The sequence below is a fragment of the Copadichromis virginalis genome, linkage group LG16 (genome assembly GCF_057382275.1).
Source record: "Copadichromis virginalis isolate Kocher_CV1m ecotype Utaka linkage group LG16, C_Virginalis_male_GT1.1, whole genome shotgun sequence".
NCBI lineage: Eukaryota > Metazoa > Chordata > Actinopteri > Cichliformes > Cichlidae > Copadichromis > Copadichromis virginalis.
The window spans coordinates 40,542,913-40,559,234 of NC_140633.1; the positions used below are offsets into that span (position 1 = coordinate 40,542,913).

At 45.3% G+C, this 16,322-nt stretch overlaps 1 protein-coding gene across 1 annotated transcript; it reads left to right on the forward strand.

Annotated features, from left to right (window-relative positions):
• The first annotated feature begins 701 nt into the window (after window positions 1–701).
• LOC146691398 (uncharacterized) lies at window positions 702–15,130 on the forward strand. The gene is made up of 8 exons (XM_085434826.1): window positions 702–825; window positions 4,625–4,745; window positions 7,787–7,910; window positions 10,965–11,155; window positions 11,308–11,474; window positions 12,998–13,151; window positions 13,427–13,554; window positions 14,130–15,130. The coding sequence occupies exons 1-8, from the start codon at window positions 718–720 to the stop codon at window positions 14,838–14,840; spliced, it is 1,704 nt and encodes a 567-aa protein (XP_085290952.1). The 5' UTR covers window positions 702–717; the 3' UTR covers window positions 14,841–15,130.
• The last annotated feature ends 1,192 nt before the right edge of the window (window positions 15,131–16,322 follow it).

Consider the following 16,322-nt stretch of genomic DNA (forward strand, 5'->3'; position numbering starts at 1 on the left):
AATTAAATGTGCTATATAAATAATTAAACTATTAAACTATTAAACTATATGCATGCGCGACGGGATCCCAGAGACAGCAGCTGATCCGGCGGGGTCTGGAGTCCCTACCTAAACACGGCACCCATCCTCCCCTCCTCACCCCCGAACATAACAGCCTTTCCATCCAGCTGGATCGCCGGTGTGGTGCCAGGGTTGGTATCCCCAGACGATTTGTTTCCCCTGCGTCGGGAGCGCGCACAGGGGCTGTCCGAATCACGGATGAACACTATCTGTCGTTTTTAGATTTAGTTCACAAACACTTCTTATAAAGACGTATTACTGCTGAAATATTAGCGGCGTTGGCTCTTTAAACAGTAAAGTTACAGGATACAAATAAATATGAGCCACGGTGTGGAAATGATGCGCCGCGTGAGAACTTTTAATGCATCATTTTCTCCTGTAACCCACAAACACTCATCAGTGCGCGCTCCCGACGCAAGGGAAAAATTCTACCCTGGCACTCTGACACGCCCACGCGTGATGTTAACCACTCAGTTCCTACTGTGAGAGGTCCACAGTTCATCCCGATCACATTACAATAATTTAATAACATATTATTAAGCTACAGAAAACTAGATCCAGCTTAAGGAAAAAAAGTCCACGGAGACCAGTGTAGAACTGTGTTGGTGCGGGAGGCTTTTACTTTGAAGGGCGTGGCAGGAAGCGGTGGTAGGTTTGATGTGGAGAGCTGAGAGGAGCCCGTCTGCGTCACAGTGTAAGGAGAGTTTCTGGGAGCTGCTCGTCTTTCTCCGAGGCTGTGGAAGCTCCGCTCCGGGCAGACAGGAGGTGAGTGACCGGGCAGAGGGCCACCGAGGCCGGCCGAGCATGTCCACGACACCGCTGTCTGTGTGTGGCTGTGTCGGTTCCGCAGGGAGCAGTGACCGGCGGGCACTCCGGGGCCGGTTTATGGTGTTTAACTACCGACTAGTAGGGGAGACCGGGGATGGTTGTAACGTGGGTCAGTTGTAACACTTCCAATTTCTCCAATCAGGGCTAAGTTTCAAATGATGTGACTCATCCTGTACATGCCCAATTCAGTTCTGCTATCACATGTGAAAAATCAGCACATTTTGTCAAACACAGACAATTTAACATGAAAAAAAGTAATTTGTATGCCAAAAAGTAAGTTTTTCTACTTTATTTCAATGTTTAATAGCATTATCTGCTTTGCAGTTAAACTCATCAAACTTAAATTATGTTATTTGTATGTCTATGGGGATATATTCTGTGCATGTCTTTAGTGCTAATGTTTTAGCCATTGGCTGTAATGTTAGCTAGTTCATGGCTATAGGAGTCTGGGTCAGTTGTAACAATAATGCAGATGTTACAACTTACCACACTATTACTTTAACTTATATTAAACAAGTTGGGGCAACGACACCAGCAGAGAGAGGTTCACTGGTCACCTTTGTATATGCGGTTAATGCCATTGGCAACACAATTCCTCCACTGTTTGTGTTCTCACACATAGATTATGCAGACCACTGTGTCAGACACCGCTCTGTGTGTGGCTGTGTCGGTTCCGCAGGGAGCAGTGACCGGCGGGCACTCCGGGGCCGGTTTATGGTGTTTAACTACCGACTAGTACACGCGAGCAGGGGCCAGACTGTGGAGCGGACACCGACCAGCCGCGTGAAGTGATAACAACAACAATGATCATCATGATAACAATGATAATAGGGATAAGTGACTGATCAGAAAGTCAATCAGGGTGTCCGTGGTCACTGAGACTGTGTGTTGTGTTCCTCTGAACAAAGCGCTCATTAAACTAATCTGGTTTTGCCTTTTATTGTTTTAAACGTGGGAGAGTGGACAGGTTTCACCGTGGGCTCAGATTATTATATCACGATCTGTCACTCTGACAAACACCACGCTGACTAAAACTACTGTAATGCGCCAAATCACAACAACAGCGCCTTGAGGCGACTTTTGTTGTGATTTGGCGCTATATAAATAAAATTGAATTGAGACTGTCCAGTTATTATTATTATTGTTGTTGTTTAGCAGCACGGTGGCGCGGTGATTAGCGCTGTTGTCGGGTCTTTCTGCGTGGACTTTGCGTGTTCTCCCCGTGTCTGTGTCCAGTCTGGTCTGTCTCAGACTGGCGACCAGTCCAGCGTGCAGGGTAACTGGGAGGCTCCAGCCCCCTGTGACCCTGACAAGGATCACCAGATGATGGATTATCGCTATTGTCACTGTTATTGTTGTTGACTGTGTTGTGAGTAGGGCTGCTCAATTAATCGAATTTTAATCACGATTACGATCTGGACTTTCAACGATCATTAAAAATGAGTGAGCCGATTATTAGCCCCTCCCTCGTTTATCCGCGACACCTTAAAGGCCGGTCCGTAAAAATATTGTCGGGCATAAACCGGTCGTGGCGCAAAAAAGGTTGGAGACCGCTGATTAAGAGGACCCGAGGGAAGCTCGGAAAGCTAAGCAGGAGTTATTTGGAGAGGAGAGTGACTGCCGTTGGTTGAAAAGAGGTAAAAAAAAAACTTCAGTGGTGTTGCACACTATGTTATATTATTTTTTAAAGTCATTGTTAACCCTTTAAAGCCGGTCAGAGCAGCACGCTCCGTTTTGTGTAACTATTTTTAAATCCCTGTAGAACCGGAACCGCGTAAGCTAGCGCAATAATTTGTTTTGCATATGGGCGATCGTGGCTCAAGAGTTGGGAGTTCGCCTTGTAATCGGAAGGTTGCCGGTTCGAGCCCCGGCTTGGACAGTCTCGGTCGTTGTGTCCTTGGGCAAGACACTTCACCCGTTGCCTACTGGTGGTGGTCAGAGGGCCCGGTGGCGCCAGTGTCAGTGCGCCCCAGGGTGGCTGCGGCTACAATGTAGCTGCCATCACCAGTGTGTGAATGTGTGGATGACTGGATATGTAAAGCGCTTTGGGGTCCTTAGGGACTAGTAAAGCGCTATATAAATACAGGCCATTTACCATTTACCATATGAAACCGGAGGAGTTGTACTTACATCTGATGCCATCAGCTTGTCCTCGGTCACGGTTTCCTTCCACATAAAGCTTTGCAAAAACTGCATAAAAAGCGCTTGCAGGAACAAAAACATAATATTCCAGAAACACGCTTCGCCGATCAGCTGTTCTTAACACTTCCCACCGTGAAACAGACGTCAGCGGGAACTATCACATGTCCGCCATTTCCTGGTCAAAACCGGAAGTGACGTCATTTTCGCGGAAATGTAGTTTTTTACTTGTAGGCCTTAAAAGCCTCTACTGGTCATGTTTGACTTTTCTGAATAGTTGCTGGGATGCTTAGAACTCGAATTGCACTGCTGGAAATAGTTTATTTTGATGCACCTGCTGTTTTCTTTGCAAATTTGCATCATAGGATTGTTTTTTCGTTTTTCCTGCAGTGTATATAAAAATTGCTGTATCTCCAAAATAAAACTATGAAGACACTCAAAATAAATTTCCTGTTGTAAACTATTTTTTGCAACTTTTTTGTATTAAAGTTTTGAGGGACAAACCTCTTAAATTTCTCCAAGTAGAAATATATGTAAAAAAACCAAAAACGATTTTCAATTTGTTTTTTGTAGTTTATTGCACTTTTTTGCAATTAATGTAGTTACTATGGACTTAATGCATACATATTATTAAAATATGGGCTATAACAGTTGTATAGCAACTTGAAATGCTCCCATAAATGGCACTACAACATGTAAAAAATTAATATAAGCTCTGGCGGACTTGGTTCTATAGTAGGTCTTAAAGGGTTAAATAAATATCGTCAAATAATCGAGATCTCAATTTCAGTGAAAATAATCGTGATTATCATTTTTGCCATAATCGAGCAGCCCTAGTTGTGTGTTTTTCACGTGTGGTTTTTCAAACACCATACAGTAAACCTTTGATGTCCTGGTGTTTCACGCTCATGAACCGTCCTCATCGTGATGTTTTCACTGAAAACAGGAACTGGGAGACTTTCACAGCGGTGCTGAGGCTCCCAGCCTCTGGACCAGACTCGGGGTCCTGAGCGTGTTTCCAGTCAGTCTGCACGGCTCCTGTTTTTGTAAAAGAACATCAGTTTTTTCTGCAGCTGCCGTCTCGTGAACACTGAGTAAAAAGTTCACCTTCAAGCTTTAACTCTGGTTTCTAATAATGTGGTAGAAGTGATGCACGTGGGAGGATGTGAGAGTGCTGAGGCAGCAGGGCTGGGCTCAGCGGCAGAGGAGGAAGAGGAGGAAGAGGAGAGAAGGTGCCAGACTTGCTGTGATGTCATCATTCATGCTTGATGCAACATGTTGACGATGTTGCCCACAAGTCTGAGAGTCTGTCTCTCTCTGAGCGTCCTCTCCCCTCTCTCGCCGTTTGCAGTGCGTCACTAAATGTTGTCTTTTTAGTGTTTCATCCTGTTTCCCTGCTCTCTTCCTGTGAAAAGGGGTTTTTGTCACCGCTGTCTGATGGTGGGGGTTTTCTGTCTTCAGGATGAAGCGGCTGCAGTTGGGCAACTAACTGAGTTTATGTTTAATTGACTGAAAATCTTTTCTCGAACTGAAACAATCCGAAACATTACAATCGTCTCGTCGATGAGATGTAAATGTAGATGATGTTTCGCTGCAGCTGGACCGCGTGGTGCTTCCTGGCTCTCAGCGCGTTTGCAGACGTGACGATGAATCCTGCCCACCTGTGACCATGGCCTGTCTGCCTCTGCTGCTCTGCCTCAGCTTGCTGCTGCACTCAGGTGAGTCATGTAAAAGCAGTCAGGTGTTCAAATTAGGGCTGCCACGATTAGTCGACTAGTCACGATTACGTCGACTATCAAAATCGTCGACGACTGATTTAATAGTCGACACGTCGTTTGAAGCTTTGTAAGATCCCAAAAGACGCAGGAATAAGCAGCAGGATTTAAGAGTGTAATAACGGACTGAAACAGAAGATGGCAGCACCGCATGTACAAGGATGCCAGCTGCCGTTAAACCCCGAAAAAGAAGCAGCAGCTGTGTCCCAGAATTCATAGCGCAGCCCAGCTCAGTTTCCAACAATGGCGGCAGCTAGTTAGTTTTAATATTACTCTTATTATTCTTTCTGGGTCACAAAATAAACGTTTAACATATTTTCAGGCGAGAATGTAGCTGTGTAAACTAGTGATGGGCAGATGAAGCCCCATGAAGCACTGAAGCTTTTCATCCAATTGGTTCACCCCAACGCGAAGCTTCATGAAGCTTCATTTGCTCTAGCAGGACACCTACTGGACGTAAAAATAATAGCTGGCATGAATTTGAAGAGTGTGGCATTTTGCACACAGCCTGTAAATGTCAACAACAAAAGGAGTGTGTAAAACATGTATATTGTAGTGATGGCAGTACACTGTGTATATTTATACTGGCAGTATGGGAAATGATTATTTGGAAATACTTAAAGTGGAAATGATCATTTACTGTGAGGTGAGGTGTGGTTGGGGTGTGGACAGTGGTTGTGCTTTTGTAACGTTGAGGTATGGACAGCTACACACTGAGGCTTTGAGCCTCAGTCCTGCCTGTTCACATTTTATTCTGTAAAAACTAAATTTTCACTGCTTTTACGACCTTTTTAGTGGGGAGAACATAGCTAGGATTTAATGATTTAACAAATCTTTTGAATCCTTTGTCCTCCACAATGCTAAATGGCTGGGAGTCCTCAATCACCATGCTGACCAGGTCTTCATCTATTTGAGATTGTTCTCCTGAGGAAAGACAATAAAGATAAAGCACAAATATAAATATCACACACGTAACTTATAACAGTTGTATAATATTGTTATATCATTTAGTAACATTACTGCATCCTATATTATCATTGCATTTGATGGCTCACCTGGTCTTGCTCCACAATCAGTGTTCCCCCTTATTCTCATGCAAAGCTCTGTAGTGCCTAAGCATGGATGAGGTGTTGTTGTTATATCCCAGCTCCCTGGCACATAGCAAACACTTCACCTTGTACAAAAGTCAAGACAGCTCAACATAAATTGTATTGCACCATCAGTATCATGGAAATACATCTTCTGTAGAAATTTACATACCTTGTTGGGAGGAATAAGATCAAAATGTTCCCACACAGGGGAGGACATCCTCCTCTTCTTAGCTGGCTCTATTCTCTCCTGACTTTCTCTCCTCACTCTCATAAACCTCCAAACTGTCTCCAAACTCTCACTAACAACTCTCCATCAAACACCCACATTTTTGAATGTAGTCTGAGGGGTTTATATCGCTGTCATATCTCGCGGCAAAGTTCGAACCACTTCATGAACCAGTCACGTGGTACAGCCGGGCAGCGAGGCTTCGGACGTCATCATTTTCAGCTCCTCCCATAAATGAAGCAAGCCTCGATACGCGCTTCGCGGAAACGCCCCCTCCATTACTCGACACACGCTCCGAAGCCTCGATACAGAACGTCACATCACTAGTGTAAACCTCAAATATCGGCTCAGTTTATCAAGACACCAAATATTTTCAAAAGCGCTCCGACGTTTTCGGAGACGTCTGTTACCCACTAGCTCGATAGTTAGCCGGGGGCTAGGCTAACTAGAGCCGTGAGAACACCGGACTCCCGGCAAATCGTTTTCAAACCCACCGCCGTCTTTCGCTACTCAGGTTAAACATGATATATGAGTCACTTAGATAACTTAAAATGTTATTGTTTGGCTTTTTTTGGTATTTTTTTTGTTCCTGAGTAAATCGGTTTGGCTGAGATTAAAGTTTTTACACAGCTGAATAAACGTCAAGCAGACAGCTGATTATCAGAAGTGTGAGATGCTCCAGAATTTACTCCGGTGTCCTGTTATAAACTACGAATCCTTGAGGCCAAGTCCATAACATGTAACTGTTTCAATTAGATTGATTGTCATTTTAACTGACTTTTTTATTTGAATTTTATTGAATTTTATTTTTTATTTTATTTGTATTCTTTCACTTATTGTTGCATGTGTGTTGTTGCTGCCTGTGTTTGAGTAATTTCTGTAACTGTGAGACATCTGCTGCTGCCTATCTTGGCCAGGTCTCCCTTGAAAAAGAGGTTTTTAATCTCAATGGGATAATAAATAAGGAGTTTATTAAACTTCACCGAAACAATCTGCAGATTTCATTAAAGTTTAACAAACTATCATCTTGTCTTTATTTTTAGTTAGCACAGACCTCAAACACTTAAAGCTGTAAGGTAATGATAGTTATATAAGAGCAGATGCTGCTGGTGCAATAAGCTGTACGTTTTACGTCCAATGGATGATGATCTGATTAGTCGACTAATCGCAAAAATAATCGGTGACTAGTCGACTATCAAAACAATCGTTTGTGGCGGCCCTAGTTCAAATACCGTCCTGCCCCACCCACACACAGGCTGATACCTGTCAGGTATTGTTTTGGAGGAAGGAAGGTTCAGGGTTTAAGTAATCATGGGCTCATCCGATTAGAGTGAGAATAAGCAGTCATCAATCATTTATAGGTTTTGTCGTTTTATTGTATAACGGGTAAAGGAAAGAAAGACACACATGGACTGCTTTCTCTCAGCTGCTGCCCCATGTGGGAGTGAAGAAAGAGTGAGGGGTAGGTGAGTGCAGTCCTTATATGCCGAGTGACAGGTGAGTGCAATTAAGGCCAAGCACCACACCCAATCAAAGGTGAGGAAAAGAAACAAGGTGCATCTGGTGAAGTGAATGTGCTAAAAGGTGAGCCTTTACAACAGGTATACTTTGGATCCTCGTGACTCAGCAGATTGCCTCACATATTTTCTCTTTTCTTCCTCTCGCAGAGCTCGCTCATCCGCCTCCCGCACCTGTTAACCTTTCTGTCGACTCTCTGAACTTCCGCCACGTCCTTCGGTGGAAGCCCGGCGACAACACGCCACCTGGGACAGAGTACGGGGTCTTTGTGAGGTAATTTGTCCGCCGTCTGTCCTCACGTCCTGTCACTCTCAGCCTGGTAACATGAAGACGATGGTGCTCACATCAAACCCCAAAAAACCTCTGAGCTCTGTGGGTGATGTAGAAACGCAAAGTTCAGACGCTTGAAGGATCAAGTTCAAGCTCAGCTGTGACTCCAGGCTTTTATTAACACACACACACACACACACACACACACACACACACACACACACACCTGAGATAAAGGACAGGATTAAACACCTGTAAATAAAAGTGTTGCATCAGCTGCGTGTTTTTGTCAGATGCTTCCTGTCGAAGTTCAGAACACGATATTTTTTCTAAAGGAGGGTAAAAGTCCCCCCGTAGCCTGCTGGGAAATTCCACTGTTGCTTCTTCTTTTTTACCAAAAGAACGATTCAAAAATAGATTTCCTGTTTTATTTTGTAACTCACACAAGTTTGTCTGCACTTTTCTTCAGATCAAAGAAAGAAATGAAACAACAGAATAATTTCCTTTTTAATTATATTGTAATTATGCAGCTATACAAAGTTAGTTAGTTACAAGTTTTTTTGTTCATATTTTATAAAATCAGAGGAAACAGCTTCATCTTTGCAGTTTATCCAGAAGAACAGATTTCATGGAGACAGACGTTCTGGTCTTTAGACCCGGTGTCGTGTCCACGTGTGACGACATCAGAAACATTCGAGCCAAACTCGTCGTGACATGGGAAACATAAGCAGCTCGTTCGTACGCGTAAATAAAAAGACAAAGTGTGCTGTGATCGTGAGACGATGGAGGATCAGGTGTGTGAGTGGGGGCGTGACCTCCATGCAGGTTTATGATGTGTGGTAAACATGAAGCAGCCCTCCCTGCTGCCTGTGATGGCGTGCACGGCGTGCTCTGTGGGACGATGAGCCGCCGTCTCTGAGCAACTGCTGCACAGAGATCAGCTGGTCCAGGCTTCAGGGAGCGCTCCTCTCAGGCATGGAGGAAACCCCTGATAACAGACGCACACAGGCTCGAGAGCTTGAACACAGCTTACAGCTGTTTTCCATTTACGCGCACACACACAAAGATGTTCTAGCACACAGATCGTGGTTATTTTGGAGTGCGTGGAGATGAAACAGGAAGTGAAAGCAGAGCGGCGGGCTGAGGTTTGTGGGGACCTCTTCAGACCAGGGTCACCAACCTCTTTGCCCTGAGAGCTACTTTAAGGGTACTGAGTACTCCGAGGGGCGACGTGTCCGACACAGAGCTCGCCTTTAATATTCTAATATTATCAATAACAGATATTAGTGTGTGTGCAGGGACGACTCACACACTGACAGTGGGAGTTCTCACAGCTGATATCTCTGTGAACATGTTTGTAGGAAACCATCAGCTGATATGTAACCATGGAGACTGCCCCACGTTTGTACACGTCCTTCATATTTGAATGAATCTTCTAACATTTGTACCGATCACCAAATCTGTTGCATTTCCGTCATTTTTCACGTTTTTCTACACTGTTTGACTTTGTTTGGGCCGCGTTGCTGTGGTGATGATCTCCTGCTGGTGAACCGCGACCTTTAATCTGCTCACGTTTTCAGTCAGCTTCACTGGCTCCTTCTTCTTCTTTGGTGGAATATCTGCCTGGGCGGGGTGCTTTCTCTCTCCTGGGCGGTTTGTTCACAGCGAGCAGCTGGGATGGCTCTGACGCCGTTTCAGTTTCAGCACTCATCGTGAGGGTTCGCTTTACGTTTGCAAGGTTTAACATGAATACACTGAAACTGCTCGTGGCTTCGTGTTTTTCAGCTAGTTCAGAAACTGTGTTCTTCCTCATACAGCGTCCTCGTCACCAAACCACAGCCTGTGGGTCCAACGAGTCTTTATTGTCTTTAGGGCTGCCACGATTAGTCGACTAGTCACAATTACGTCGACTATCAAAATTGTCGACGCGGCGTTTGAAGCTTTGTAAGATCCCAACAGACGCAGGAACAAGTAGCAGGATTTAAGAGTGTAATAACGGACTGAAACAGAAGATGGCAGCACTGCATGTACAAGGATGCCAGCTGCCGTTTTTTGGTCTTTTATTTGTTCCTGAGTAAATAGGTTTGGCTGAGATTAAAGTTATAGTTTTTACACAGCTGAATAAACGTCAAGCAGACAGCTGATTATCAGAAGTGTGAGATGCTCGAGAATTTACTCCGGTGTCCTGTTATATTTTAGATAGCAAGGAGTTTATTAAACTTCACCGAAACAATCTGCAAATTTCATTAAATTTAATAAACTATCATCTTGTCTTTATTTTTAGTTAGCACAGACCTTAAACACTTAAAGCTGTAAGCTAATGATCGTTATATAAGAGCAGATGCTGCTGGTGCAATAAGCTGTTCGTTTTACGTCCAATGGATGATGATCTGATTAGTCGACTAATCGCAAAAATAATCGGTGACTAGTCGACTATCAAAACAATTGTTTGTGGCAGCCCTAATTGTCTTACAGCTAAAACGCAGCAGCATCCGGCTGCCTTCCTGCATGTCTTAGAAATGATTTTCAGGTTTCACTGAGTCTTCAGAGCCGGTGTGCTGGCCTCAGGTGAGCCAGCTTCAGGCCTCAGATGGGTTTCCATCAGGATCTGAACGAGCTGTCAGAGGGGATAAAACCTGTGATACGTGGTGCGTTCACTTGTCCTGTTTTAGCTCTGAAATATTGGCGTTGTGTCATATTCCCGTCTTAAGCACCCTGAATGCATCATCTTTTATCTGGAAACACGTCTACAGGCCTCAGCAGGTTAAAGGTCACAGCCTCGACAGCACGGCTTAGGTTTGAAAAGCTGCGTCTGAGCAAAGCAGCAGACTTCTGAGCTTTTTAATTAACATCTAAACTCCTCTCTTATTCATGAATGGTAACCTGACAGTAAACGTCCAATCAGAAATCAGCTTTCGTTTGAATCTAGGACCAGCTGGATTCGAGACATGAACAGCTCATCGTCGCTGTTTGAGCAAACAGTCGTAACACAAAGCAAATGTTTCTTTTACTGTTTTTGTCCTTCTGATCTAAAATGTTCTGTTTGTCATTGTTCAGTGAGGAATGGAATGAGTGGGAACAGCAATGCAACATACCAACGCAGCCCCAATGCAACCAAACATCTGGAACATCGATGCCACTGATGCTACCAGAGTGGGAGTCCCAGTATTACCTGCACGTCAAATCGTTCTTCAACCAAACCTGGTCTCCAGAGTCCGGAAAAATAGATTTTGTCCCTTACAAAGAAAGTACGTCAGCATGAGCGTCTTCTGGGTGTCACACTGGTGCATTTGGATTTAAGTGTGTCCCATAATCCAGATCAGGCTTTGATTGAACTAAAATCTCTGGACTGGTTGAATCTTTACCAAAAGGTGACCGCGTGTTTTCTTCTGTTTACAAGCTAAATTAGGTCCTCCAGAGGTCTCACTGGTCGGATATGAAAACTACATCCAGATCAACATTTCACTGCCTTGGCCCGATGACCTGCCAAACTTTTCCAGTATCCAGCAATATTACGGAGCCAGTTTCAGAGTCTCATTTCGGATCGGAACCGATGGAGAAATTGGGGTAAGACATCCATTTCATCTCAACATCAACGTGCAGATTTAGACCTCCATCCATTTTCATCCGCTTTATCTGGGGCCGGGTCGCGGGGGCAGCAGCCTAAGCAGAGAAGCCCAGACCTCCCTCTCCCCAGCCACCTCCTCCAGCTTATCCGGGGGAACACCAAGGCGTTCCCAGGCCAGCCGAGAGATATAATCTCTCCAGCGTGTCCTGGGTCTGCCCCGGGGCCTCCTCCTGGTAGGACATGCCCAGAACACCAACCCCGGCAGGCGCCCAGGAGGCATCCTTGTCAGATGCCCGAACCACCTCAACTGGCTCCTTTCGATGTGGAGCAGCAGCGGCTCTACTCTGAGCTCCTCCCAGATGGCCGAACTTCTCACCCTATCTCTAAGGGAGAGGCCAGCCACCCTTCGGAGGAAGCTCATTTCTGCCGCTTGTATCCGCGATCTCGTTCTTTCGGTCACTACCCACAGCTCGTGGCCATAGGTGAGGGTAGGGACGTAGATCGACCGGTAAATTGAGAGCTTCGCTTTTACACTCAGCTCCCTCTTCACCACGACGGACCGGTGCAGCGTCCGCATCACTGCAGCCGCCGTCTGTCGATCTCCGGCTCCCTTCTCCCATCACTTGCGAACAAGACCCCGAGATACTTGAACTCCTCCACTTGGGGCAGGAACTCATCCCCGACCCAGAGTGGGCACTCCACCCTTTTCCGGCTGAGAACCATGGCCTCAGATTTGGAGGTGCTGATCCTCAACACCAGGGGCTCTGCCACCAAGGAGTTGTTTAACTGCCTCAGTGACCTCGCCTCCGGAAATTGGCGGGTCATTCCCCTCATCCCCAGACTCTGCTTCCTCCTTGGAAGACGTGTCAGTGGGATTAAGGAGGTCTTCGAAGTATTCCTTCCACCGCCTGACAATTTTCTCAGTCGACGTCAGCAGCGCTCCGCCAGCACTATACACAGTGCAGGTAGAGACGCCTGATACCTGACGGTTTGCCAGAATGTCTTCGAGGCAGTCCGAAAGGCTTTTTCCATGGCCTCTCCGAACTCCTCCCACACCCGAGTTTTTGCTTCAGCCACTGCCCGATAGGATAGATTTAGACCTCAGCTGGTGAAAGTCTTCATTCTAGAGTTCCTTTAAACCTGTTTGAGGCTTCAGTCACATGGGCCTACAGGCCGGTCAGCAACCTCTCGCCATCCTGTCCCTGAGCCAGCGGTCGCTGACTGGTGTCCAGGCGCGGCTGTAAAACGCATACAGTACATATACGATATAAAAATGGAAATGCAGCCAATCACAGCAGGCTTCTGCCTAAAAGCAGGTGTCGGGTTGATTGACATGAGGAGACTTTGACTTTGAGAGTCACCTGTCAGAGCAGGTGTTGTACACCTGGTCAGGCCTCCAAAGGTGTCTTCATGGCCGCGTAGAGGTCAGAGGAGAAAACGATGCTGAGGATCACACCAGTGGGTCGTGGACAAATCCCAGATGTGATTTTAATGACACGTTTCCTCCTTCTTTGACTTGCAGACGCTGGAAACAGAAAATAAAAGTTTTACCCTTGAAAACTTAAAGAAAGGGGCGGAGTACTGCATAGAGGTGAAGCTCAACACCAGAGAACTAAACAACCATGAGCCGTCTGCCTGGAAGTGCACCTTCACCACGGCGGTGGACCAGCAGAGAGGTGAGCTGATGTGCAGCCGGTAAGGCGGGCGTTGTTGCTGAATCAGAGCATAATGAGCTGCCACAATTCATCTGCCTCCTTATCTGTGTAAATATGCAGAGGGAGTAATTACTAACACATGCCAGGGCTGCCCCTCTCGCCAGTGGGACTCCTCCCCCAGCCACCTGCTCCACCCATCCCTCCCACAGCACAGCCACAAACCACACCCCTCCGCTGTACTTCGGCTGGTTCAGACGGTCGTCTGCATGGAATAATGTGTGTCTGTGTGTCTGCAGGCCTCACTTTAGGTTTGGTCATCGGCGTCCCGATGGTTGCCATCTTCATCGTCACGAGCTGCCTGCTCCTCCTCTTCTACACGGGAGTCATTTGTAAACTGAAGGAAACTGTGCCCAGAGCTCTAATTGTAAGAAATCCAGTTTCATGTGCACTCTAACACCTGTGGTTTGAGAGATTTTATAATGATGTGTTTATTTCTGCTGTGAAGTTGAACATCGCCTTCATTTCATCCATGAGCGTCTCTCAGAGGACAAAGTTCAAACGCTTTGAAGCTCCACAGTCGTAAAGCTCCTCCAGCATATTGTGATTTGCATTTCCACAGAAGGACCAAAGTCCTTCAAAGGTTAAGCAAATGAGTCAGCTGAGCTGAAAACGACTTCTGTTTTGCCCTGCTGCTCTGTGTATATCTTGCTTCAGTCTTAAATATGATCAACCTATCTCTAATAATCAGCTGTGTACCACAGGCCTTCAAGCTGGCTGTAGTTAAACCTTTACTCAAAAAGCATCTCTAGACCATCTCTAGATCCTTGAAAGAGTAGTTGTCAAACAGCTAACAGATCACAGTGACTGTCCCCAGAAAACAGCTTTGGCTGATGTGTTTGTCCTGCATACTTAGACACAGCTGTGACTCGATGATAGACATCTTCAGCAGAGTTTGCCTCTGTTCCTCCTTCTCAGAGCTTCTTTCTCTTCTCTTTGTAGACGGCTCTAACCAAAGGCTACGTCCTGGCCCCGCAGCCCACCGTCCCAGATCCCATCTCAGTTACCTCGGAGACCGGGGAGCATAACAATCACACAACATCACCTTCTGCCAACATTGACGATGTCTCAGAGGACGACGATGATGGCAACTATGTGAACAGAGCAGTGGATCTCTCCTCGGGGGAGAGCTGCTGCTGTGAGGAGCTGTCTGGCAACATGTCAACGAACAGCGAGCCAACGGCAGCACTGGACGCTGGAAGCTCAAGGTTATTTGCTAAGGTGAAAGTAACGGCGCTGCCTGCAGAGTCTGACGAAGGCCAGGTGGAGACGGAGGTGGAGGGAGCGCAGCTCTGTTTGGTGAAAGAGAGGAGTCGAAGTGGAGTCTGGGGACAAAGTCAGGACGAGGAGGTGACGAAGTCCAAAGAGGACAAGGAGGTGCGGGACATCTCCGGCAATGTCAACCTGTTCTCAGTCACCCTCGCCTCAATGGCTGCACGCGATGGAGATGAGGAGGACGTCACAGGCTTTTTGAAAGAGTCCAGCCTGGAGGGTTTACCTGCCACAGACTCACAAACTGAATCAGATCACCTGACACCTCAAGTATTCCCGACACACACAGACCGCACTGCGAGCAGATGTGAAGGCAACAGCACGGACACGCTAACTGAAGAGGAAGAGGAGGAGTTCTCGCCCTATTTGAGAAACAGATGATACTGATGTGTGCTGCTCTGAGCGTCGATGACTCGCAGGGTCTCCTCGTGTTTGTAGACCAGCTTATTATTTGGTGCTGCAGGTCAGAAGATCTGCAAATGAACCAGCCGGATTTTCTGTGTCCGACTTTTTGACTTGTTTGACTGTGAACGTAAAACTGATGCTGCCAAATGGGGTCCAGACACTTTTTAATGTTGTTTGAAAATTAACATAAGCATTTTAAGAAAATCAAAGGAAACTGTGACATTTCTCTTTCTAATGTTCTTCATTAAATATAGATTTTAATGTTTGCTTTTCTCCTGGTTTCCATTCTCTGTACTTCATAATTAAGTTTGGGTCATCTCACGCTGGGTCTCCTCTGTCTCAGACAAACTGTTTTTGCTGCAGTGACTTTAAAACTGCTGCTTTCTGATTGGCTGCCCCTTGTAAACAGAAGCTGGCTGGAGCTTCTGAGATGACCATATAAGGGTATACCCTCCCTCTGATATAATAGAGTCTCAGGTGTAGAAAAAACTGTCTGCAGAAGAGCCTTTGACTCACTTGTTCATACATTGAGCAATGTTTCATATAAACATCCATGGCTGGAACAGAAGATACGTGAACAGAAATTAGCAGAAAAAGAATAATGTGATAATTATTACATTTTATTTTTTAATATTTAAAAAAATGAGTCCTTAATGATTTTTCCATGCTACCTTACATTGGTGTCGTGGGTTTAAAAATTTGACTTAACTCAAAATTTTGATTTAGTAAATTGAAATTTTGACTTACGTACCTCACAATTTTGGGATCAAACTACCAACCTTCCAGTTAGCAGATGAACTGCTCTAACACCTGAGCTACAGCCACTCTACCCCATGCTAATATTGTTGCTAGCCAAATCATAATGCTAGTGGATTTCCAGATTACTTCAGCAGTATGACTGTTGACATTTAATAATGTAATCGGACTAAGCAAAGGTCTGCAGTGGTTTGTTGCAGCAGAGTTGTAACATGAAGGCAGTTTATTCCTACATTAGAATGTAAATGGGAACTTTGTAAGGGCAAAGATGGGGGTTAGCACAACTTCCAGAGGGTACAAAATCAGTTTAAAGGCTTATTTTGAGACAAACCTCCAAACCTTTCAATCACATTTGACTGCTGATGTTATTTGTGTGGTTTTTATGTGACCTCTGGAGTTACGGTTCATTTAGAGAAAAGTCACAGGTATATATCAGCCTTTTGTTTTTTAGTGAAGCAAGAACAAGGATTGATGTACACAACATGGCTACAAGATATGCACTTTCAATCAAATAAATAAAATGAGAACTTACTAAACTTCTTTGTGTTAAAAGGTTTCACTGCATTTTTGGTTTTCATAATCTTAAGGGTTTGAAAATAAGAAATAAAATCGTTATTTTATTCCACCGTGGTTTGTTGCTGTGGTTATAAGATGACCTGCTCGTGAAGCGCGTACACGGATATTTAAAACTAAATGTAAACC

Coding starts and splice junctions, on each gene's coding strand:
- LOC146691398 (XM_085434826.1), top strand. CDS start 718: ATGTGGAGAGCTGAGAGGAGCCCGTCTGCGTCACAGTGTAAGGAGAGT. Junction 826..4,624: donor CCGCTCCGGGCAGACAGGAG/GTGAGTGACCGG, acceptor GTTTCGCTGCAG/CTGGACCGCGTGGTGCTTCC. Junction 13,152..13,426: donor GGCGGTGGACCAGCAGAGAG/GTGAGCTGATGT, acceptor GTGTGTCTGCAG/GCCTCACTTTAGGTTTGGTC.